The sequence below is a fragment of the Malania oleifera genome, chromosome 6, assembly GCF_029873635.1.
Source record: "Malania oleifera isolate guangnan ecotype guangnan chromosome 6, ASM2987363v1, whole genome shotgun sequence".
In the NCBI taxonomy this organism is placed as follows: domain Eukaryota; kingdom Viridiplantae; phylum Streptophyta; class Magnoliopsida; order Santalales; family Ximeniaceae; genus Malania; species Malania oleifera.
Window position 1 is genome coordinate 103,084,219 of NC_080422.1, and position 15,457 is coordinate 103,099,675.

The 15,457-nt window shown below is 37.2% G+C and overlaps 1 protein-coding gene across 2 annotated transcripts; it reads right to left on the reverse strand.

Annotated features, from left to right (window-relative positions):
• Positions 1 to 221: 221 nt before the first annotated feature.
• On the reverse strand, positions 222 to 15,249 carry LOC131157251 (2-alkenal reductase (NADP(+)-dependent)-like). 2 transcript variants are annotated; one of them, XM_058111243.1, is made up of 6 exons: positions 14,621 to 15,210; positions 14,319 to 14,496; positions 14,039 to 14,205; positions 1,168 to 1,250; positions 710 to 863; positions 222 to 624 (listed from the first exon to the last, which is right to left on the reverse strand). In XM_058111243.1, exons 1-6 carry the CDS (start codon positions 14,852 to 14,854, stop codon positions 541 to 543), a joined length of 900 nt encoding a protein of 299 aa, XP_057967226.1. In that variant the 5' UTR covers positions 14,855 to 15,210; the 3' UTR covers positions 222 to 540. The 2 variants fall into 2 exon arrangements, with proteins under 2 accessions (XP_057967226.1, XP_057967225.1); XM_058111242.1 differs by having other exon boundaries at positions 222 to 863; positions 14,621 to 15,249.
• Between the last annotated feature and the right edge of the window lie 208 nt (positions 15,250 to 15,457).

Consider the following 15,457-nt stretch of genomic DNA (forward strand, 5'->3'; position numbering starts at 1 on the left):
GTTCTTTTTTCTGTTCTTTCATAATAACTATATTAAATTAGTCGCAATTAAATTTTCTTCCTTTTTTTAGTCAAGACTATGACCAGAGAAACCCAAGCCCTTTTCTGACTGACCTACAGCTCCAGTCATTTTTCTGTTCAGAGAGAGAGAGAGATCAAATCATTTTGTCTAATCATTTTCTCGGCTACCTGATAGGCTGAGTCTCATAAGAACCAAAAGCAAGACAATAAAAAAAATTATAGCATAACCAATAACAGAATCTCAAAACATTGTTCCCATAAGTCTCTACTGCAGAATAAATACCAACATATTTCATTGACTGCTACCCGATAGGCTCTCACAAGATAACCAAAAGCAGCACAATAGAAAAATTATAGTACAACCAATAACAGATCCCCAAAACATTTCTTCAATAATTTATATGATTATAGAAGCAGCAAAATATTGGTTTTCCTTTCCATTCCTTCTCTACTTTCTTTTCCATTCAGTCATTGGAAACTTGGACAATCTTCTTCCCAATATTTTCACCATGAAACAGTCCTATAAAGGCAGAGGGGATACTCTCCACTCCGAGAGAGATGTCTTCAAGCACTTGAATTTGGCCAGCACGAAGTTGGTCGGTGACTGTCGACAGAAAAACAGCATACACATCTGAGTAATCTAGGAACAAGAATCCTTGGATTGTGATTCTCTTGTAAACAACATCTACCATGTTCAGTGCAGCTCGCCTTCCAGCATCGGTGTACTCGGATATTACTCCGCAAGCAGCTACCCTGCCGAAGTTGTTCATGTTGGCAATGGCTGCTTCGAGCATCTCAGCACCCACATTGTCGAAATACACATCTATCCCATCTGGGAAATACCTTTTGAAACAAATTGAAGCAAGCGAAGCTCTCGATGATGCTGAATTGCCAGTGGAATGGGCAGAACCCGTTGTGAAAGTTGAAAGTTCGGCATGTGGATTTTGGATATCATCTATGCACTAGACTTTTTCTCCTATCTCTAGTTTTTTTATATTCCTACTTTTCTATGTGAGACTAGGCTTCTTTGCTTCTTAATATGATGATTTTACATACATTTGTTTTAGAAATATGGATTTGCTTTGAAAAATGCAGTCAACCAATTGGGAAAATCCCTCAAACACATTGTTTAAATAGAGATTCTAACCTTTTGAGAGTCGATTTCAGATCATTTTCTTCTTTGTAATTGAATGCATCATCAAAACCAAGCTTCTCTTTAAGCAACTTTACCTGTAATTCCAGTGAATAGAAACAATAATTAGGAACCAACATAGAAATCCTATACCCTAAGTGTTAGGACTTGAGGAGTCCATGGGTGGTTTTTTTTTTTTTTCAAAAAAAAAAAAGAAGGATAACACCTCCATTTATTTATTAATATACCCTCACTTTTTGTGGAGAAATACTGTAGTTACTAAACAAGCAATGGGAGATAACATATAGAAAAAAATTTAAAAGCCTCCCAAAAACAACACCAACATGCAACCAAAATAGGACTACAAATCCAAACAAATCAAAACAAGGACCTACTAGCCAATAAAACATCTCACGCATCAAACCAAACAAAAAAAAAAAACAAACATATAAAAAAGAAAACCAATTAAATATACCTAATATAAGTCGTACTCATCTTATCCAGTTTATACAAACCATTGATAACTCTAGGAAGTTGGCTATTATCTATAAACAAACTATTCATTCCCATAGCACCTTGTCGAGCCAATGCATCTGTCACTTTATTCATTTCTCTATACAAATGATTTATAGAAAAGTCTAGTCCCTCCAATAAACCAATAAGTTGCTCCCAAAAATCTCATAAATATCATAAGGAGCACTTACTAGATTTTATCCAATTTACTATAATATTCGAATCACATTCAATATCAATACTGGTATGTCCCAAATGTTTGCAAATCTTCATTCTTTCCACCACAACTCTCAATTCAGCTTCATTATTTGAACAAGAGCCAAAATATTTTGAAAAAACCAAAAATAAAAGAACATGTACAGTTTCCAAGGATGCCACCACCACCCGCCAGTCCTGGGCTTCCAAAGCTGCTCCCATCCAAATTTAGTTTCAACCTCCCTTGCCTCAATTTTAGTCATCTCACACCTTGCATAGTTTTATTTCTTTTATTCACAATTTGTGCTTCCAGATTCTACAATATCCGAACATCTGCATCTTTTAATTAAGTCATTCCTATCATGATTTTACTCAAAACCCCCACCCAATACTTAATGAACAACCACACATCTGTACTACTCTCCAATTTTCCCTCCATTCTAGCCACACATCTCCTTCTCCACAACCTCCAAACTACTAAACAAGGAATCAATCTCATCAATGTTCCCAATTGAGAGTATCGGGAAGCCCTATTAAACCACATTTGGACTCTTTCTTTCCAACTTTGTTGCCTAAGGAAAGGTACACCTACCTCCACCAAAACCTTCTTCCATACATCAGCAGTCAGATCTCACTTATTTAAAATGTGCTCCATATCTTCTAGTTGCATCATCTCAAAATAATTACACGCTGAAGCAAGTGATACCCCCACCTTTCTCACCTTTTCATCAACGCTTAAGCATTCAAAAGCAGCCTTCCACATACAAATAGTCATTTTCTTCGGTAACTATTTGTTCCAAACCCACTTTGCCCAATCAAATTTTGGAGCTTTAGCTCTGATAACATCCTAAGCCGACTTTGTATTAAAGCAACCATCCTTTTCCGGGAGCCATAGCAGTATGACTGAAGAGTTTCTAAGTTTTCCAACCCTTTCCATCACTTCTTCTGCTTTATTAAATCCCAAGATCCTTTGCAAATTTTTCACATGCCACGCATTATTGATGACCAAATCTTTTAATCTGATATGTGAATATGCACCATCTGGACATTCTGAAAACAAAGGTCTCAAATCCAGAAAATTATCATACCACAATTTTACATATAGGTAGGTTTGATACGTATGGGTAAACACCAACTTGGCCCAAAAGCTTAAGTCTATTGGGTCTTGGGTCCAATCATGTATATAAGCACCCATCATCCACTCAAATTTTTCATTGTTGGACAAGCTCACAAATGGAATTCTCAACAATCTCCCTCTTACTTGTGAGTTCCAACTGCTCCCCTTTGAATGGAAATCGTCTCCCTTATGGGAGTAAGCTCAATTCTTCAACAGTTGTTCAAGTGGGCCTTACCACTAGTGTCTTACGTGCCTCATATTGCATTCCACGTGCCTCCGAACCAATCCTACCTCCTATGTCTTGACCCTATTTGGATCCATCCCAGGCTTAGATGAACCTTATTGGCCTCAGTCATACACTTAGTCCTCCAACTGTTAGCACTTCAGGAGAATTAGGTTCACGTCTCGACTTTTACGATGTCGCTCACCCAGATTTACGAACCATCAGCTCTGATACCACTTGTTGGGAAAGGAGGAGTCTTATGAGGTGTCTTTTGATGTCAGATGCCCTGTTGTCTACAGTACACATCAAATGAACCACAATACTTGCCACCATTATCAGTGCGAATACATTTTACCTTCTTCATGTTTCTCTCGCAACTAAAGCCTGAAAATCTTTAAACATATCAAGCACCTGATCTTTGGATTTCAAAGCATAAACCCAAAGCTTTCTTGAGTGATCATCAACAAAAGTAACAAAATAAAGTGCACCACAAAGTGTCCTTACCTTCGTTGGGCCACAAACATCTAAATGAATCAACTCAAATAACTCTGTTTTTTTTTGGAAGGAGGATGACTCTTAAATGAAACCCTTTTCTACTTCCCGGCTAAACAGTGAACACATCTTTTTAGTTTTGCACTATTTAAGCCTGACAGCAAATTCTTCTTAGGCAAGCAATCAAGCCTTTTCTCATTATGTGACTGAGTCTCTTGTGCCATAACTCTTATGTGTCATCGCAAGCAACTGCATTCACAGAATTCAACCTACTAGAAGCATTCATAAAATATTAATTAGAAAATTTGTTACCTCGGGCTACAATTAAATTTCCTCTGCTAAGTCCCCATTGTCCATTACCAAAGAAGTTGCAATATCCATCATCATCAAATCTTCCAGCAGAGATCAAATGCAGAAGAACACGAGGAGCATGTCCGACATTATTGAGTATCAATTATGTTCCATTGTTGGCCTTTAAGCAGACAATTCCAATGCCAACTTTTGATACCATAACATCATTTCCCATCTTAAAAACTCCAAAGTTACCAGAAGTGTAACGACCCTGACCTGCCACGTGGGTTCGGAGTGCTACTTTAGTAACGTCAGTGTATCTGATACCTTATTCATCAAATATAAAACACACATACGCAGCAGAAATAAAATATAAAATCCTCAAATTACATTACCAGAGTTCTAACTATCTTTATACGCAAATATATCCATTTTCACATAATTACATCCCATAAAACTAAATAAAAATAAAATCTCTATCTAAACACTACTTATATTAAATTTACACCACTAGCCTGACTCCTCTAGCCTGCTATACCCGATCTCTTGGATTTCCTGAAAAGACAATTTGTAAAGTAGGGGGTGAGGCACAGCTCAGTAAAGGAAAGACTAAGTTAATGTCAGTGTGTGGCCAGCATGCATTTAGTGTACAAAAAATAACCAGTTTACTAAACAGATAAACAAATTTATGAAAACATTCTTATTTTACACTTACACACACAATTAGCCGAGGATAGGGAAGATTACCCGCCCATACAAGTAGCTTCCCTCTGCTCTAGCACCATTACTGCTACCAGGGCACTCACCTTTCTTAGTAAGCCCTCGAAGTTATCTTATTAATTAACAGTATTCACATAAATTAAAATATATGCATATAAGACACTCCCTATGACAAACACGTCATTTACATCCCTATAGCATGGGTTGTGCGGCACGAAGACTGGACTAATGTCTTGGGGGATCAACCTGAACAATAGTCATCTATACTCTCTGCTAACATACTCCGTGGGTACACGCAGCTCCAACTGCTGTTCCGATTGCCCTCACCCAATGGTGCATTCACCTCACATAGGCAAATCGGACAAGACCACCCTACACCTCTCAGCACAGGTGTGGGCGCACATGGCCACATAATAAATCTCTAGCAATGGTATCGTGCTCACAATACACTGGTCCCTAGGGTTTCTAAAGCATATCATGCAATTTAGATAATAGAAATCACATTTAAAATATCAATTCACATAAATTTCCTGTTATTCCAAAAACCTGACCACCGACCACAAATACAATCCGACATATAGCCGTCAATTAAAACTCGGTCCTCAACTGTCAAATAATAATCCTAGCCCTTGGCCAATCAAATAAGACCCGGTCATTGGTCGTTAGTTCAAACTCCTGCATTTCATAAACAGTTCCAGTATTTTCACAAGCATTTTCAGTATTTCTCAACCAATTCAGTATTTCACTGACAATTCAGTATTTCAAAATCTCAAACCTAGATATACAATAATTCATACAATTTAAATCATCTGCCACACAATTTTTCACATTTTAACATATACATATAAACAAACAACCTTTCCACTGTTCATTTTATTCAAAAATACCATACCATATATCCTAGGTTTATAAAATCCATTTCGAACGGTTGGTTTTCAAAATAACATTTAAACTCCCAAATAAATAAATAAATAAATAAATAAATATATTAATTTAATCGGTTCAAATTAAATAAAATTCCTGACTTAGCTTAATCCCCTTACTTGATTCCTGAAAAAACTCACTAATACCCCAGCCTACGCCCCAGGCGTTCAAAAATCCCTAAGCCCTGAAATTCAAATTTCACCATATTATTCGTCACAATCCCTAAAGTAACTTTTCCTAAAATTCCCCTAGGTTTTGAATCCCCTAAATAGCCTAATAAAAGCCTAAATTATCAAACTTACCCCCGATTTAGGATTGGTACCCTAGAGCTCCAATTCGAAAACTCGCTCCGGCTAGATTGTAGAGAATCTCCCCATGAGTCTCCTAACAACTTTCGTTTGTTAATGGGGCTTACAGTTTAAGAGAAATTGAGGTAAGTTTTAGATTTGGTCTTACCCCAGGAGATATGCCTACGCTGCTCCCACAACAGATTCGCTCCAGTAGAAATGTCAGTGGCGGCGAGCAAAGTCCAATGGTATTTTTGTATTTTTGATTAGCTGAATAACGGAAATGTGATGGAGGAGAGTGGGAAAGAGAGGACGAGGAGACGAAGAAGTGGAGGTGTCTATCTGTTCGTCCTACAAGGTTCCTAAGGGATCTTTATCCTTCAGGAAATATAAGTTTATATATATATATATATATATATATATATATATTATAATATTATATTATTATATTATTATACTTTTTATCAGACCCAGCGTGTCACCCTAGGGAGCGCCGATATTATTTTTGAAAAAGAAGGATGGATCGATGAGAATGTGTATCAACTATAGAGAGATAAATAAAGTGATCATTAAGAATAAAAACCCGCTTCCCCGTATTGATAATTTGTTTAACCAGTTACAGGGGACACATACTTTCTTAAAGATTGATCTATGATCTGGGTACCATCAAGTAAAGGTCAGGATAGAGGATATTCCAAAGATAGCGTTCCAGACTCGGTATGGACATTATGAGTTCCTAGTTATACCGTTTGGACTGACGAATGCTCCTGCTGTATTCATGGACTTGATGAATAGGGTCTTTCACCAATACCTAGATCAATTTTTTGTGGTTTTTATTGATGATATTTTGGTATATTCAAAAGCCTCGAGGAGCACGAAGAACATTTGAGGTTAATTCTTCAAGTTCTGAGAAAAAGAAAGTTGTATGCAAAATTCAAAAAGTGTGAGTTCTAGTTGAAACAAGTCCCTTTCCTCAGACACGGGGTATCCAGGGGTGGCATTTCTGTGGATCCGAGTAAGTTCGAGGCGGTAGTGGACTAGGAAAGACCAAAAAATGTGCAGGAAGTTGGGAGTTTCTTGGGATTGGCAGGATACTACTGCCGGTTTATAAAGGGTTTCTCTAAACTGTCAAGCCCTTTAACCAAGTTAACTAGGAAAAGTGTGAAGTTTGAATAGATAGATGAGTGTAAACAGAGTTTTTAGAAGTTGAAGCATTGACTCATCACTGCATCGATTCTGACAATTCCTTTGGGAGAAGGGGATTTTGTAATCCACAGTGATGCGCCTTGGAAAGGGTTGGGGTGTGTTCTGATGCAGTAGGGGGGGAGTTGTGGCATATGCTTCTCGAAAACTCAAAAGAGTATGAGAATAATTGCCCTACTCATGATTTGTACTTAGTTACGATGGTGTATGCATTTAAAATTTGGAGACATTACTTGTATGTCGGAAAATGTGAACTCCATACTGATCATAAAAGTTTGAAGTATTTTTTCACTGAGAAAGAGTTAAATATGAGGCAGAGAAGGTGGCTAGAATTGATTAAAGATTATGATTACACCATCAGTTACCACCCAAGGAAGGCTAATGTGGTAGCTGATGCTTTGAGCGAAAAATTAGCGAATGTCTCAGTGTCAGCAATAGTGACTCGGTATCCGATCCAGATGGATTTACAAAGGTTGGTGTGGAGCTAGTATAAGGAAATCACCAGGCATTCATTGCTAATCTGGTACTTCAGCTCACCTTACAGGAAAGAATTAAAACTGCTCAGAAGAAAGATGTGGAATTAGTAAAGATTATGGATAAAGTGCAGAATGGTCAGGGAGCAGAGTTTAATATCTCAGATGATGGAACTTTGAGATTTTGTACCAAACTATGTGTACCTACTAATACTAAGATTAAAGGAATTATCTTGGAGGAAGTATATCGATCCCTTTATACCGTGCATCCTAGAAGCACTAAAATGTACAGGGATCTACGGGAGTATTTTTGGTGGAGTAATATCAAGAATGAAATCGCTGAATATGTAAAGCAGTGTTTGACATACCAGTAAGTGAAAGCTGAACATTAGAAACCGGCAAGAACGTTGCAACCACTTCACATTCCTGAATGAAAGTGGGAACACATTTCTATGGACTTCATCAGAAGATTACTGTCGGCATTGCATAGACAGGCACCATCTGGGTAGTCATGGATCGATTGACGAAGACTGCCCATTTTCTTTCAATCAGATCTAACTACTCCATGAGTAAATTGGCATAATTGTACATACAGGAGATAGTTAGATTGCATGGCGTACTAGTGTCTATAGTATCGAAAATTGGAGGATAAGATGCGTCAAAGATATCCACACCTGTTCAGTGGTGCCCAGAGTTGAGTTGATTGTTTTGTGTATTGACTTGTACAGTCTAGGGTAGTTAGTGTTTTTGGTTTTAGGTTATAAATGGTTTTTGGAGAGTTTTCTTTTATGTGATTGATTGTATTCTCCCAGGACACTATTGTACCCACAGTATTCCTCCGCCATAAGTAAGGGTAATTAATAAAATTTCAGTGTTTTCCTTAAAGTGGTACAAGAGATAGATGAAAAATTTCGAGGACAAAATTTTTGTAAAGGGAGGATGTAGAGACCCGAGAAATTGAAATAATAAGAAAATAAAGAAAAGAAGGAATTTGGTTTGATGTAGACCAAACCATCGATGATTTGGTGAGGGTGCAGAAAACTGTCGACGGTTTTGTGTTACTGCGGCTGGTTAAGGGTATAATGGTGAAAAAGGTTTAGTTAAAAAGCCAAACCGTCAACGGTTTTAGAGGAAACCATCGACGGTTTTTTCCAGGGGCAGCTTGTATATAAAGGGAACTTAAGTTCATTTTGAGAGAAATTAAAATTGTTTCTCTCTCTCTCTCTCTCTCTCTCTCTCTCTCTCTCTCTCTCTCTCTCTCTCTCACACACACACACACACACACACACACTAGCTACGGGATTCCTCTCTCTCTCTCTTTCTTCATTTTCTCCCTCAAAACTCGCCCAAATCGACGATCGAACACCACTACGGGGTTCTAGGGTCAATCCTCGTCAGTTTAATCGGAGCAGAATCATGTTTTGAGGATCCTAGGCACCACTCCAAAGCTGAGGTATGGGAGTTGATTATGTGGTTGTTATAAGGTTTAATGGTTAATGGAGTGTGTGGATCTAGGAATGTTAGATAATTATAATTTCAGGGTTGAGCTAATTAAACTTAGGCATGTGAATATAGGGGTTTATGCGAACGCCGCGGGCGTCGGTCTAGGAAACTTGCAGGCATGTTCTCAGTAAATGGGTAAGGGGATAGGTTATGTCATGAATTTTTGGAAATGTTATATAAATGTTTTTTTGATTATCTATGCATGTGGGAAATGATATTTTAGAAAAATCTATATTTTTTTTTGGGTGGATATAAAAACAAAAATTGTGTGGTATAAGGATGATGTTTTTTATGGATTGGATAAATATGACGATTTTACCAGTTACGATATGATGGCGATATTGCTGAGTATGATATGTGATTTATACTGAAACTGAGAATGATGATTTAATACCGAAATTTGCTTCAACTGAAATCTAATTTATACGGAAAACTAAGAATGAGGGTTTTATATTGAGATGTGTTTTAATTGGTTGTTGATTTATACTGAAAACTAAGAATGATGGCTTTATACAAGAGGTGATTTGTCTAGCTGTTTACTAATTTATGAAAATGAGATTTTAATAATGTTGTTTTGAAAACCACAATATAACGTTGGCAGGTTATGAGGAGTTCGTTATATTGTTGGATATGAAAATGGCAATATAACATTGGCAAGATATGAGGAGTTTGTTATATTTTCTGATTTTATGAATATTATGAAAAACTACAATATAACGTTGGCAAGATATATGGAGTTTGTTATATTGTATGTTTCATGAATTTTATGGAAACCGCAATATAACGTTGGCAAGATATGAGGAGTTCGTTATATTGTTGGTTATGAATATAACGTTGGCAGGATATGAGGAGTTTGTTATATTCTTCGTTATACATACCAATATAACGTTGGCAGGATATGAGGAGTTCGTTATATTAATATTATATAACACTATGTAAATGGCAATATATGTATGAATTAAGAATCCTAGTGGACTATTGATGTGTAGAGCTCGATACTGTAGTTACAGTGTTAAAGGAGTGAGTGCAACCACACTGACCTGGGATGGTAGTGTAGGTGATTGACAGTTGATTGGACCTACGAAAAGATGTTGACCACCCTAGGTTCGAACCAGTTGCGGTAGGCCAATCGTACCACAGACATATATTGAAGTTGATTTAGCCTGGTGGTGGCCAACATTGGTTAAGCCCAGCCTTCGGGCTGCACAACCCTGTCATGGGGGGAAGCATGACATTAGCCAGTGAAACCCTATAGGGAAGATTCTTGATGGAGTATATGTTGTTTTATTTAGGTGGAGACATTTTACTGAACTTGAACATGTTTAAGAAAAGTATATGTCATCAAAATATATCTATATGCGTGAGTACAGTTTTTAAACATTTTCTCAGTTATATTAATGATTAAATAAATGTGTTTTATTACATTAAAACTCGTGTTGCCACATACTAATAATAACATATCCCGTCTTACTAAGAGGCGTCTCACCCCGATATTTATTCAAACATTTCACGACCTCGAGAGGATCAAGCTTAGCACTCCAAGGTAGGGCATAGAGAGTGTGTTCAAAATAAGTACTGGTGAGAATTGTTTTTGTATGTGGAGAGGTTTCTGTACACCTGAGATTGTAATAATGTTTTAGGGAGTGACTTATATGTATATGATAGTACTGGAACTCTAGTATTGTATTCTGGCTTTGATGATTATGTTTCCGCTACATATGTGTATTAAATGGATTGTGAAGTTATGGTATCAGGGAAAAAAATGGAAGAAATTTGAAATCATGACATTATCATCATAAGCAAGAACCAAATCATTTCCAATAGTAGTGGCAACCCGATCATTATTATCATGATCCTTCTTTTCTTGCTTGTCACTATTACTTTTATTTTCTCTCTTTTACTTGAAACAATACTTCTTAACATGACCATTTTTACCACAAACATGACACTCAAGATTTTTAAATCTTGACCATGACTTGCTTCTACTTTTACGTCTACCCCTTTCATTTTTGTATCGGCTTCTACCCCTATGTTCTGTAACAAGTACCTGGATATCATTTGTACCCATTCCTTTCCTTCTAATCTTTTCATTAAACAAGCTATCTTTAACAAACGACAGGGTCAACACACCGTTTGGGACTAAGTTTCTAAGAGATACTACAAGAGACTCCCAACTATTTGGCAAAGAACTTAATAGCAATAAAGCATGTAGTTCATCATCTAAAATTATCTTCATGTTGGTTAACTAGTTTACCAAATTCTAGAAATCGCTCAAATGCCCAGTAACAGATTTTCCTTCTCTAAGCTTCAAATTTACAAGCTTTCTAATTGCAAAAGTTTTGTTGTGAGCAGTCTTTCTCTTATAAAGACTCTCCAACTTCTTCTAAAGTATTTGGGCATTTGTCTCTTGAGCCACATGGTGAGAAACACTATTATCCACCTACTGTCTGATTATGTCAACTGCTTTCCTATGCATTTTATTCCAATCAGTTTTAGTTTGTTTGTCCGTCTTATCGCTACCCAACTTTATTGACCCTATAGGTCATTCTCGGTTTTGATAATGACAAATACTCTGGTATTTGATGACTTTCAAGTTTGTGTGCAGGATCATACTAAGCTGGATCACATTAATAGCATGCGGTAACTTGAAGAAAAGGAAGACCCCGGCATATTTATTTGTTGTAATTTCTATTTGGGTCTGTAATCTTAATTAAGAAAAGGTCTGTAATAATCTACATATCGTGCATGTAGGACTATAAGCTCAAGACCTTAGAAAGACCTTAGGGATCACCCTTTGGTTGACCGACACCAAATTTTTTTGATGTCCTCAAAAAAGCTTAGAAAGACCCTAGGTCCCAGCACTAGCACATAAGATGTCCCCAAAATCACTTAACATATCAGGGGAATAAATTGAAAAAAAAAATCAAGACTTAAAGGTAAAAATCAAAAGGCATTCGGGTGACCAAACTTGGCAATTAAAATTGCCTCGGTCGACCAACCGTGGATGAGTCAACAAGTTGACCTATATTCGGCATACCGAACTATATTGTACACATCTTCCTCAGGCAACCGAACCTGTGTTAGGTTACTTTTCACCAACCCGAGCGCTCGAACCTTAGCATTCAAAATAGCCTCAGGCGACCGAACTTGTGAGTTAGGTCAACCAAATGTTGAACCGGGCACCCGAATCGCAGACCTTTTGAGGAATTGCCTTATTCAACTAACCGAGCCCATATTCGGGCACCCGAACCTTGGGTTGGGCACCCAAAAACTCTTGGGTTGTTTTTTTTTTTTTTTTACTAAGGTTAAAGTGGTTAAATAGGGTTATTTTCTTTAAATTGGCTTAAAACTTTTTTAATAATGCCCATTGAGTCCTCAACGGTCATAATTTTGTCTATGCCTATATATACAAGCTCATTTGCAAAATTAAGGGTGAATTAGCAAAATCATTAAGCCGACAACTCTCATTTGAAGTTTGTATTGTTTGATTTTTATCTTGAGAGTTAGGATAGAGTTGTTCCCACTAATTTTAACAAATAAATCTTGTGTGGGAAAACTCAGTAGCTTGAGGGTCTTTGCATTGATATTGTAAGATTTCTTAGGCTTATATTTTGTGTGCAAAAAATATTTTACAAGCTCGTTTTCAAACAACTCTTGTGTTTGCTGTATTGAAAAAAATATTTTTGAGTTTATTTAAATATTATTGCTAGCATCTTTGAAATACTGATCTGACATTGAGATTTTGTATACTTGGTTTTCAAAAAATAGACTGTTTAAATACTCTAGTGCTTGCTTGAGAATAATCATTAGACTGAGTGTTGATTGCACACGTAGAGCACCGAGCTTATAGTTCTTATATGTTTGGTGTGCATTGATTAGTGTTTGTGCTTAGTGGTACATATCTTCTTGTGTAAGAAGCATTTGTTTGTATGAAAATTTTTATATCATTTGTATTCCAAGCATGGGCCTAAAGAGGGAGACTAGCCTTGTTGAATAGTCCCGAATTGGCTTAAACCCGATTAGGAAAGTTGGGTGCATCATCCAGGTAAGGTGTAGGCTGAGGTCAGCCCCACTAATTGACCTAATTGTAACCGATGCCGCTCCAACTGTTAAGTGAGTATTAGTGGAATCCTCGGGCTTACGAGCTAGAGGTGAGAACGTAGGCAGTATTGGCCGAACTCCAATAACATATCGTGTGTGCACTATTTACATTTCTGCAATTCACATTCCTATACATGTATATTATTCTGTGAATGTTGCTCATGATTTAATTTCTGTATATTTTATTTATCTGCACATTAGGAATTACATAGAAAGGCCCTAGGTTGTGAAATATTGCTAACATTTGATTTAACTTAAGAATAAGTTTTAAAATTCCAATTCACCCTTCCTCTTGAAAATACACCAAAGCTAGCAAACTCAATCGGATCAAATAAATCCTTACAATTAAGAATATCCTCCATCTTTGGTTTCCAAATTGAATAATTTGAAACTGTGAGCTTGCACATAGTACCTACTACGTTGTCTTCCATATTTTAGATGAACCTGACGCTCTAATACCACTTGTTAGGACTAGAGGAGCCCATGGATAGGTTTGATACACATGGATGAACACCATCTTGACCCAAAAGTTTAAGCCTATTGGGTCTTGGATCCAATAATGTATATAAGCATTCATCATCCACTCAAATTTTCAATGTGAAACAAGCTTACAAGTAGAATTCTCAATACTAAGGAGTACAGAAGATCGATGGTGGCAGTTGCTAAATGAACCACCTGATGGACATTATCTAGGACCTTCCCATTTTCAATTTGGTAATAGAATATATATATATACATGTTGAACATGACAACTATATATGCTTGTATGATTTAATCAAGCAGAATTCCTATATATTAATTAATATTCAAAACTAAAATATTAACAGTGAAAAAAGCATCTAACCTTTTGCTTGGTCCCGGCACAGCCGACGACGTAACATCCGAATAACTTGGCAAATTGCCCAACCAAGTTCCCAACAGACCCTGAAGCAGCAGATACAAAAACCTTCTCCCCCTTCTTAGGCTTACACACTTGGAAGAACCCAGCATAGGCTGTCAGCCCACTGGACCCTGTCATAGGAAAGAAAAGAAACAGAACACAAATCAAGAACTTCGTTATATGAATTAACTAAATATTCTCATGGTACTGATGCAATCTCCATGCCCCCAATATAAATATTTACCTAGGACCCCAACATGGTAAGACGGTGGAAATCCCAGAGGATCCAACTTTCTCACAATTCCACTTCCTCTTATAATACTGAATTCTCCCCAGCTGAAAAGTCCCACCACCAAATCACCCTCTTCAAAATCAGGGTTCCCAGAGGCCACCACTCTCCCCACACCATGAGCACTAATGGCCTGTCAATAATAGTTCTCCACACGAATCATACATTCAATTAACTAGCGACGCATATATGAGGCTTACTATAAATTAGTAGTGTCGGTATTGTATATATATGCCTGTGTGTGGGCATTGGCTTACCTGCCCAGGAGTAATGGATGCTGCGTCTCTTACAGTTTTCTGTGAGTGGCAGTGACTTTTCATGCGGTTTAACTGGTAAGGATCGATCGAGAGGAATATGTTTTTCACAATAACATCATTTGAGTTAGGCTCAATCAACAGAGATATGGCTTCAGCCCTGAGCTCAAAATTGGCCTCTTCTGGTGCGCCTTCTATGTGAGTCTTAATTGTTATGTATCTGTTGGTCACTTCCATCGTCACCCCTTCAGTATTTTTGGTGCCAACTAAAACTGGCTAATTCGAGGAATTTGAAGAAGAAGAAGAAGATGGTGAGGAGAGAATCTAGATAGAAATTGTGAGGCTATCGTTTGTTTACTTTCCCCATGACCTTCTGACATGCAATGAACATTTCATCCAAATAATAAGTTGCTTGCGACTGAGTTGTCTAGCAACAGTAAAAAGGAAAGAAAGCTGTGTATGTTCATCCCAGTAAAGGGAATATTAATCTGAACCGAAATTATCACAAGGAAGATACTTTACTTGTTTGGTGAACATGAAGTTTAAAAGAGGCACATCAACAAGAATTAAAAGAACGAGGACTGTGCCCATGTCCACTGCTTTGGACACTGAGTCACTTCCTATACAACTCCAAATCTAAGGGGAACCCTAATACGTTTTGTAGGCTAAAAAGGCCGAGGGCTCATTAAGCCCGACCCATTTAATTATAGGCCCAAATTCAATCTAGGCAAGTTTGGGTTGGGTCCGGGACTACCCAACCCTTGATTTGTTTTTCAAAAATATCCTTGTGTTTGTATTGTCTAAATAAGAAAAGCTAATGAGAATATAAGAAAAAATATT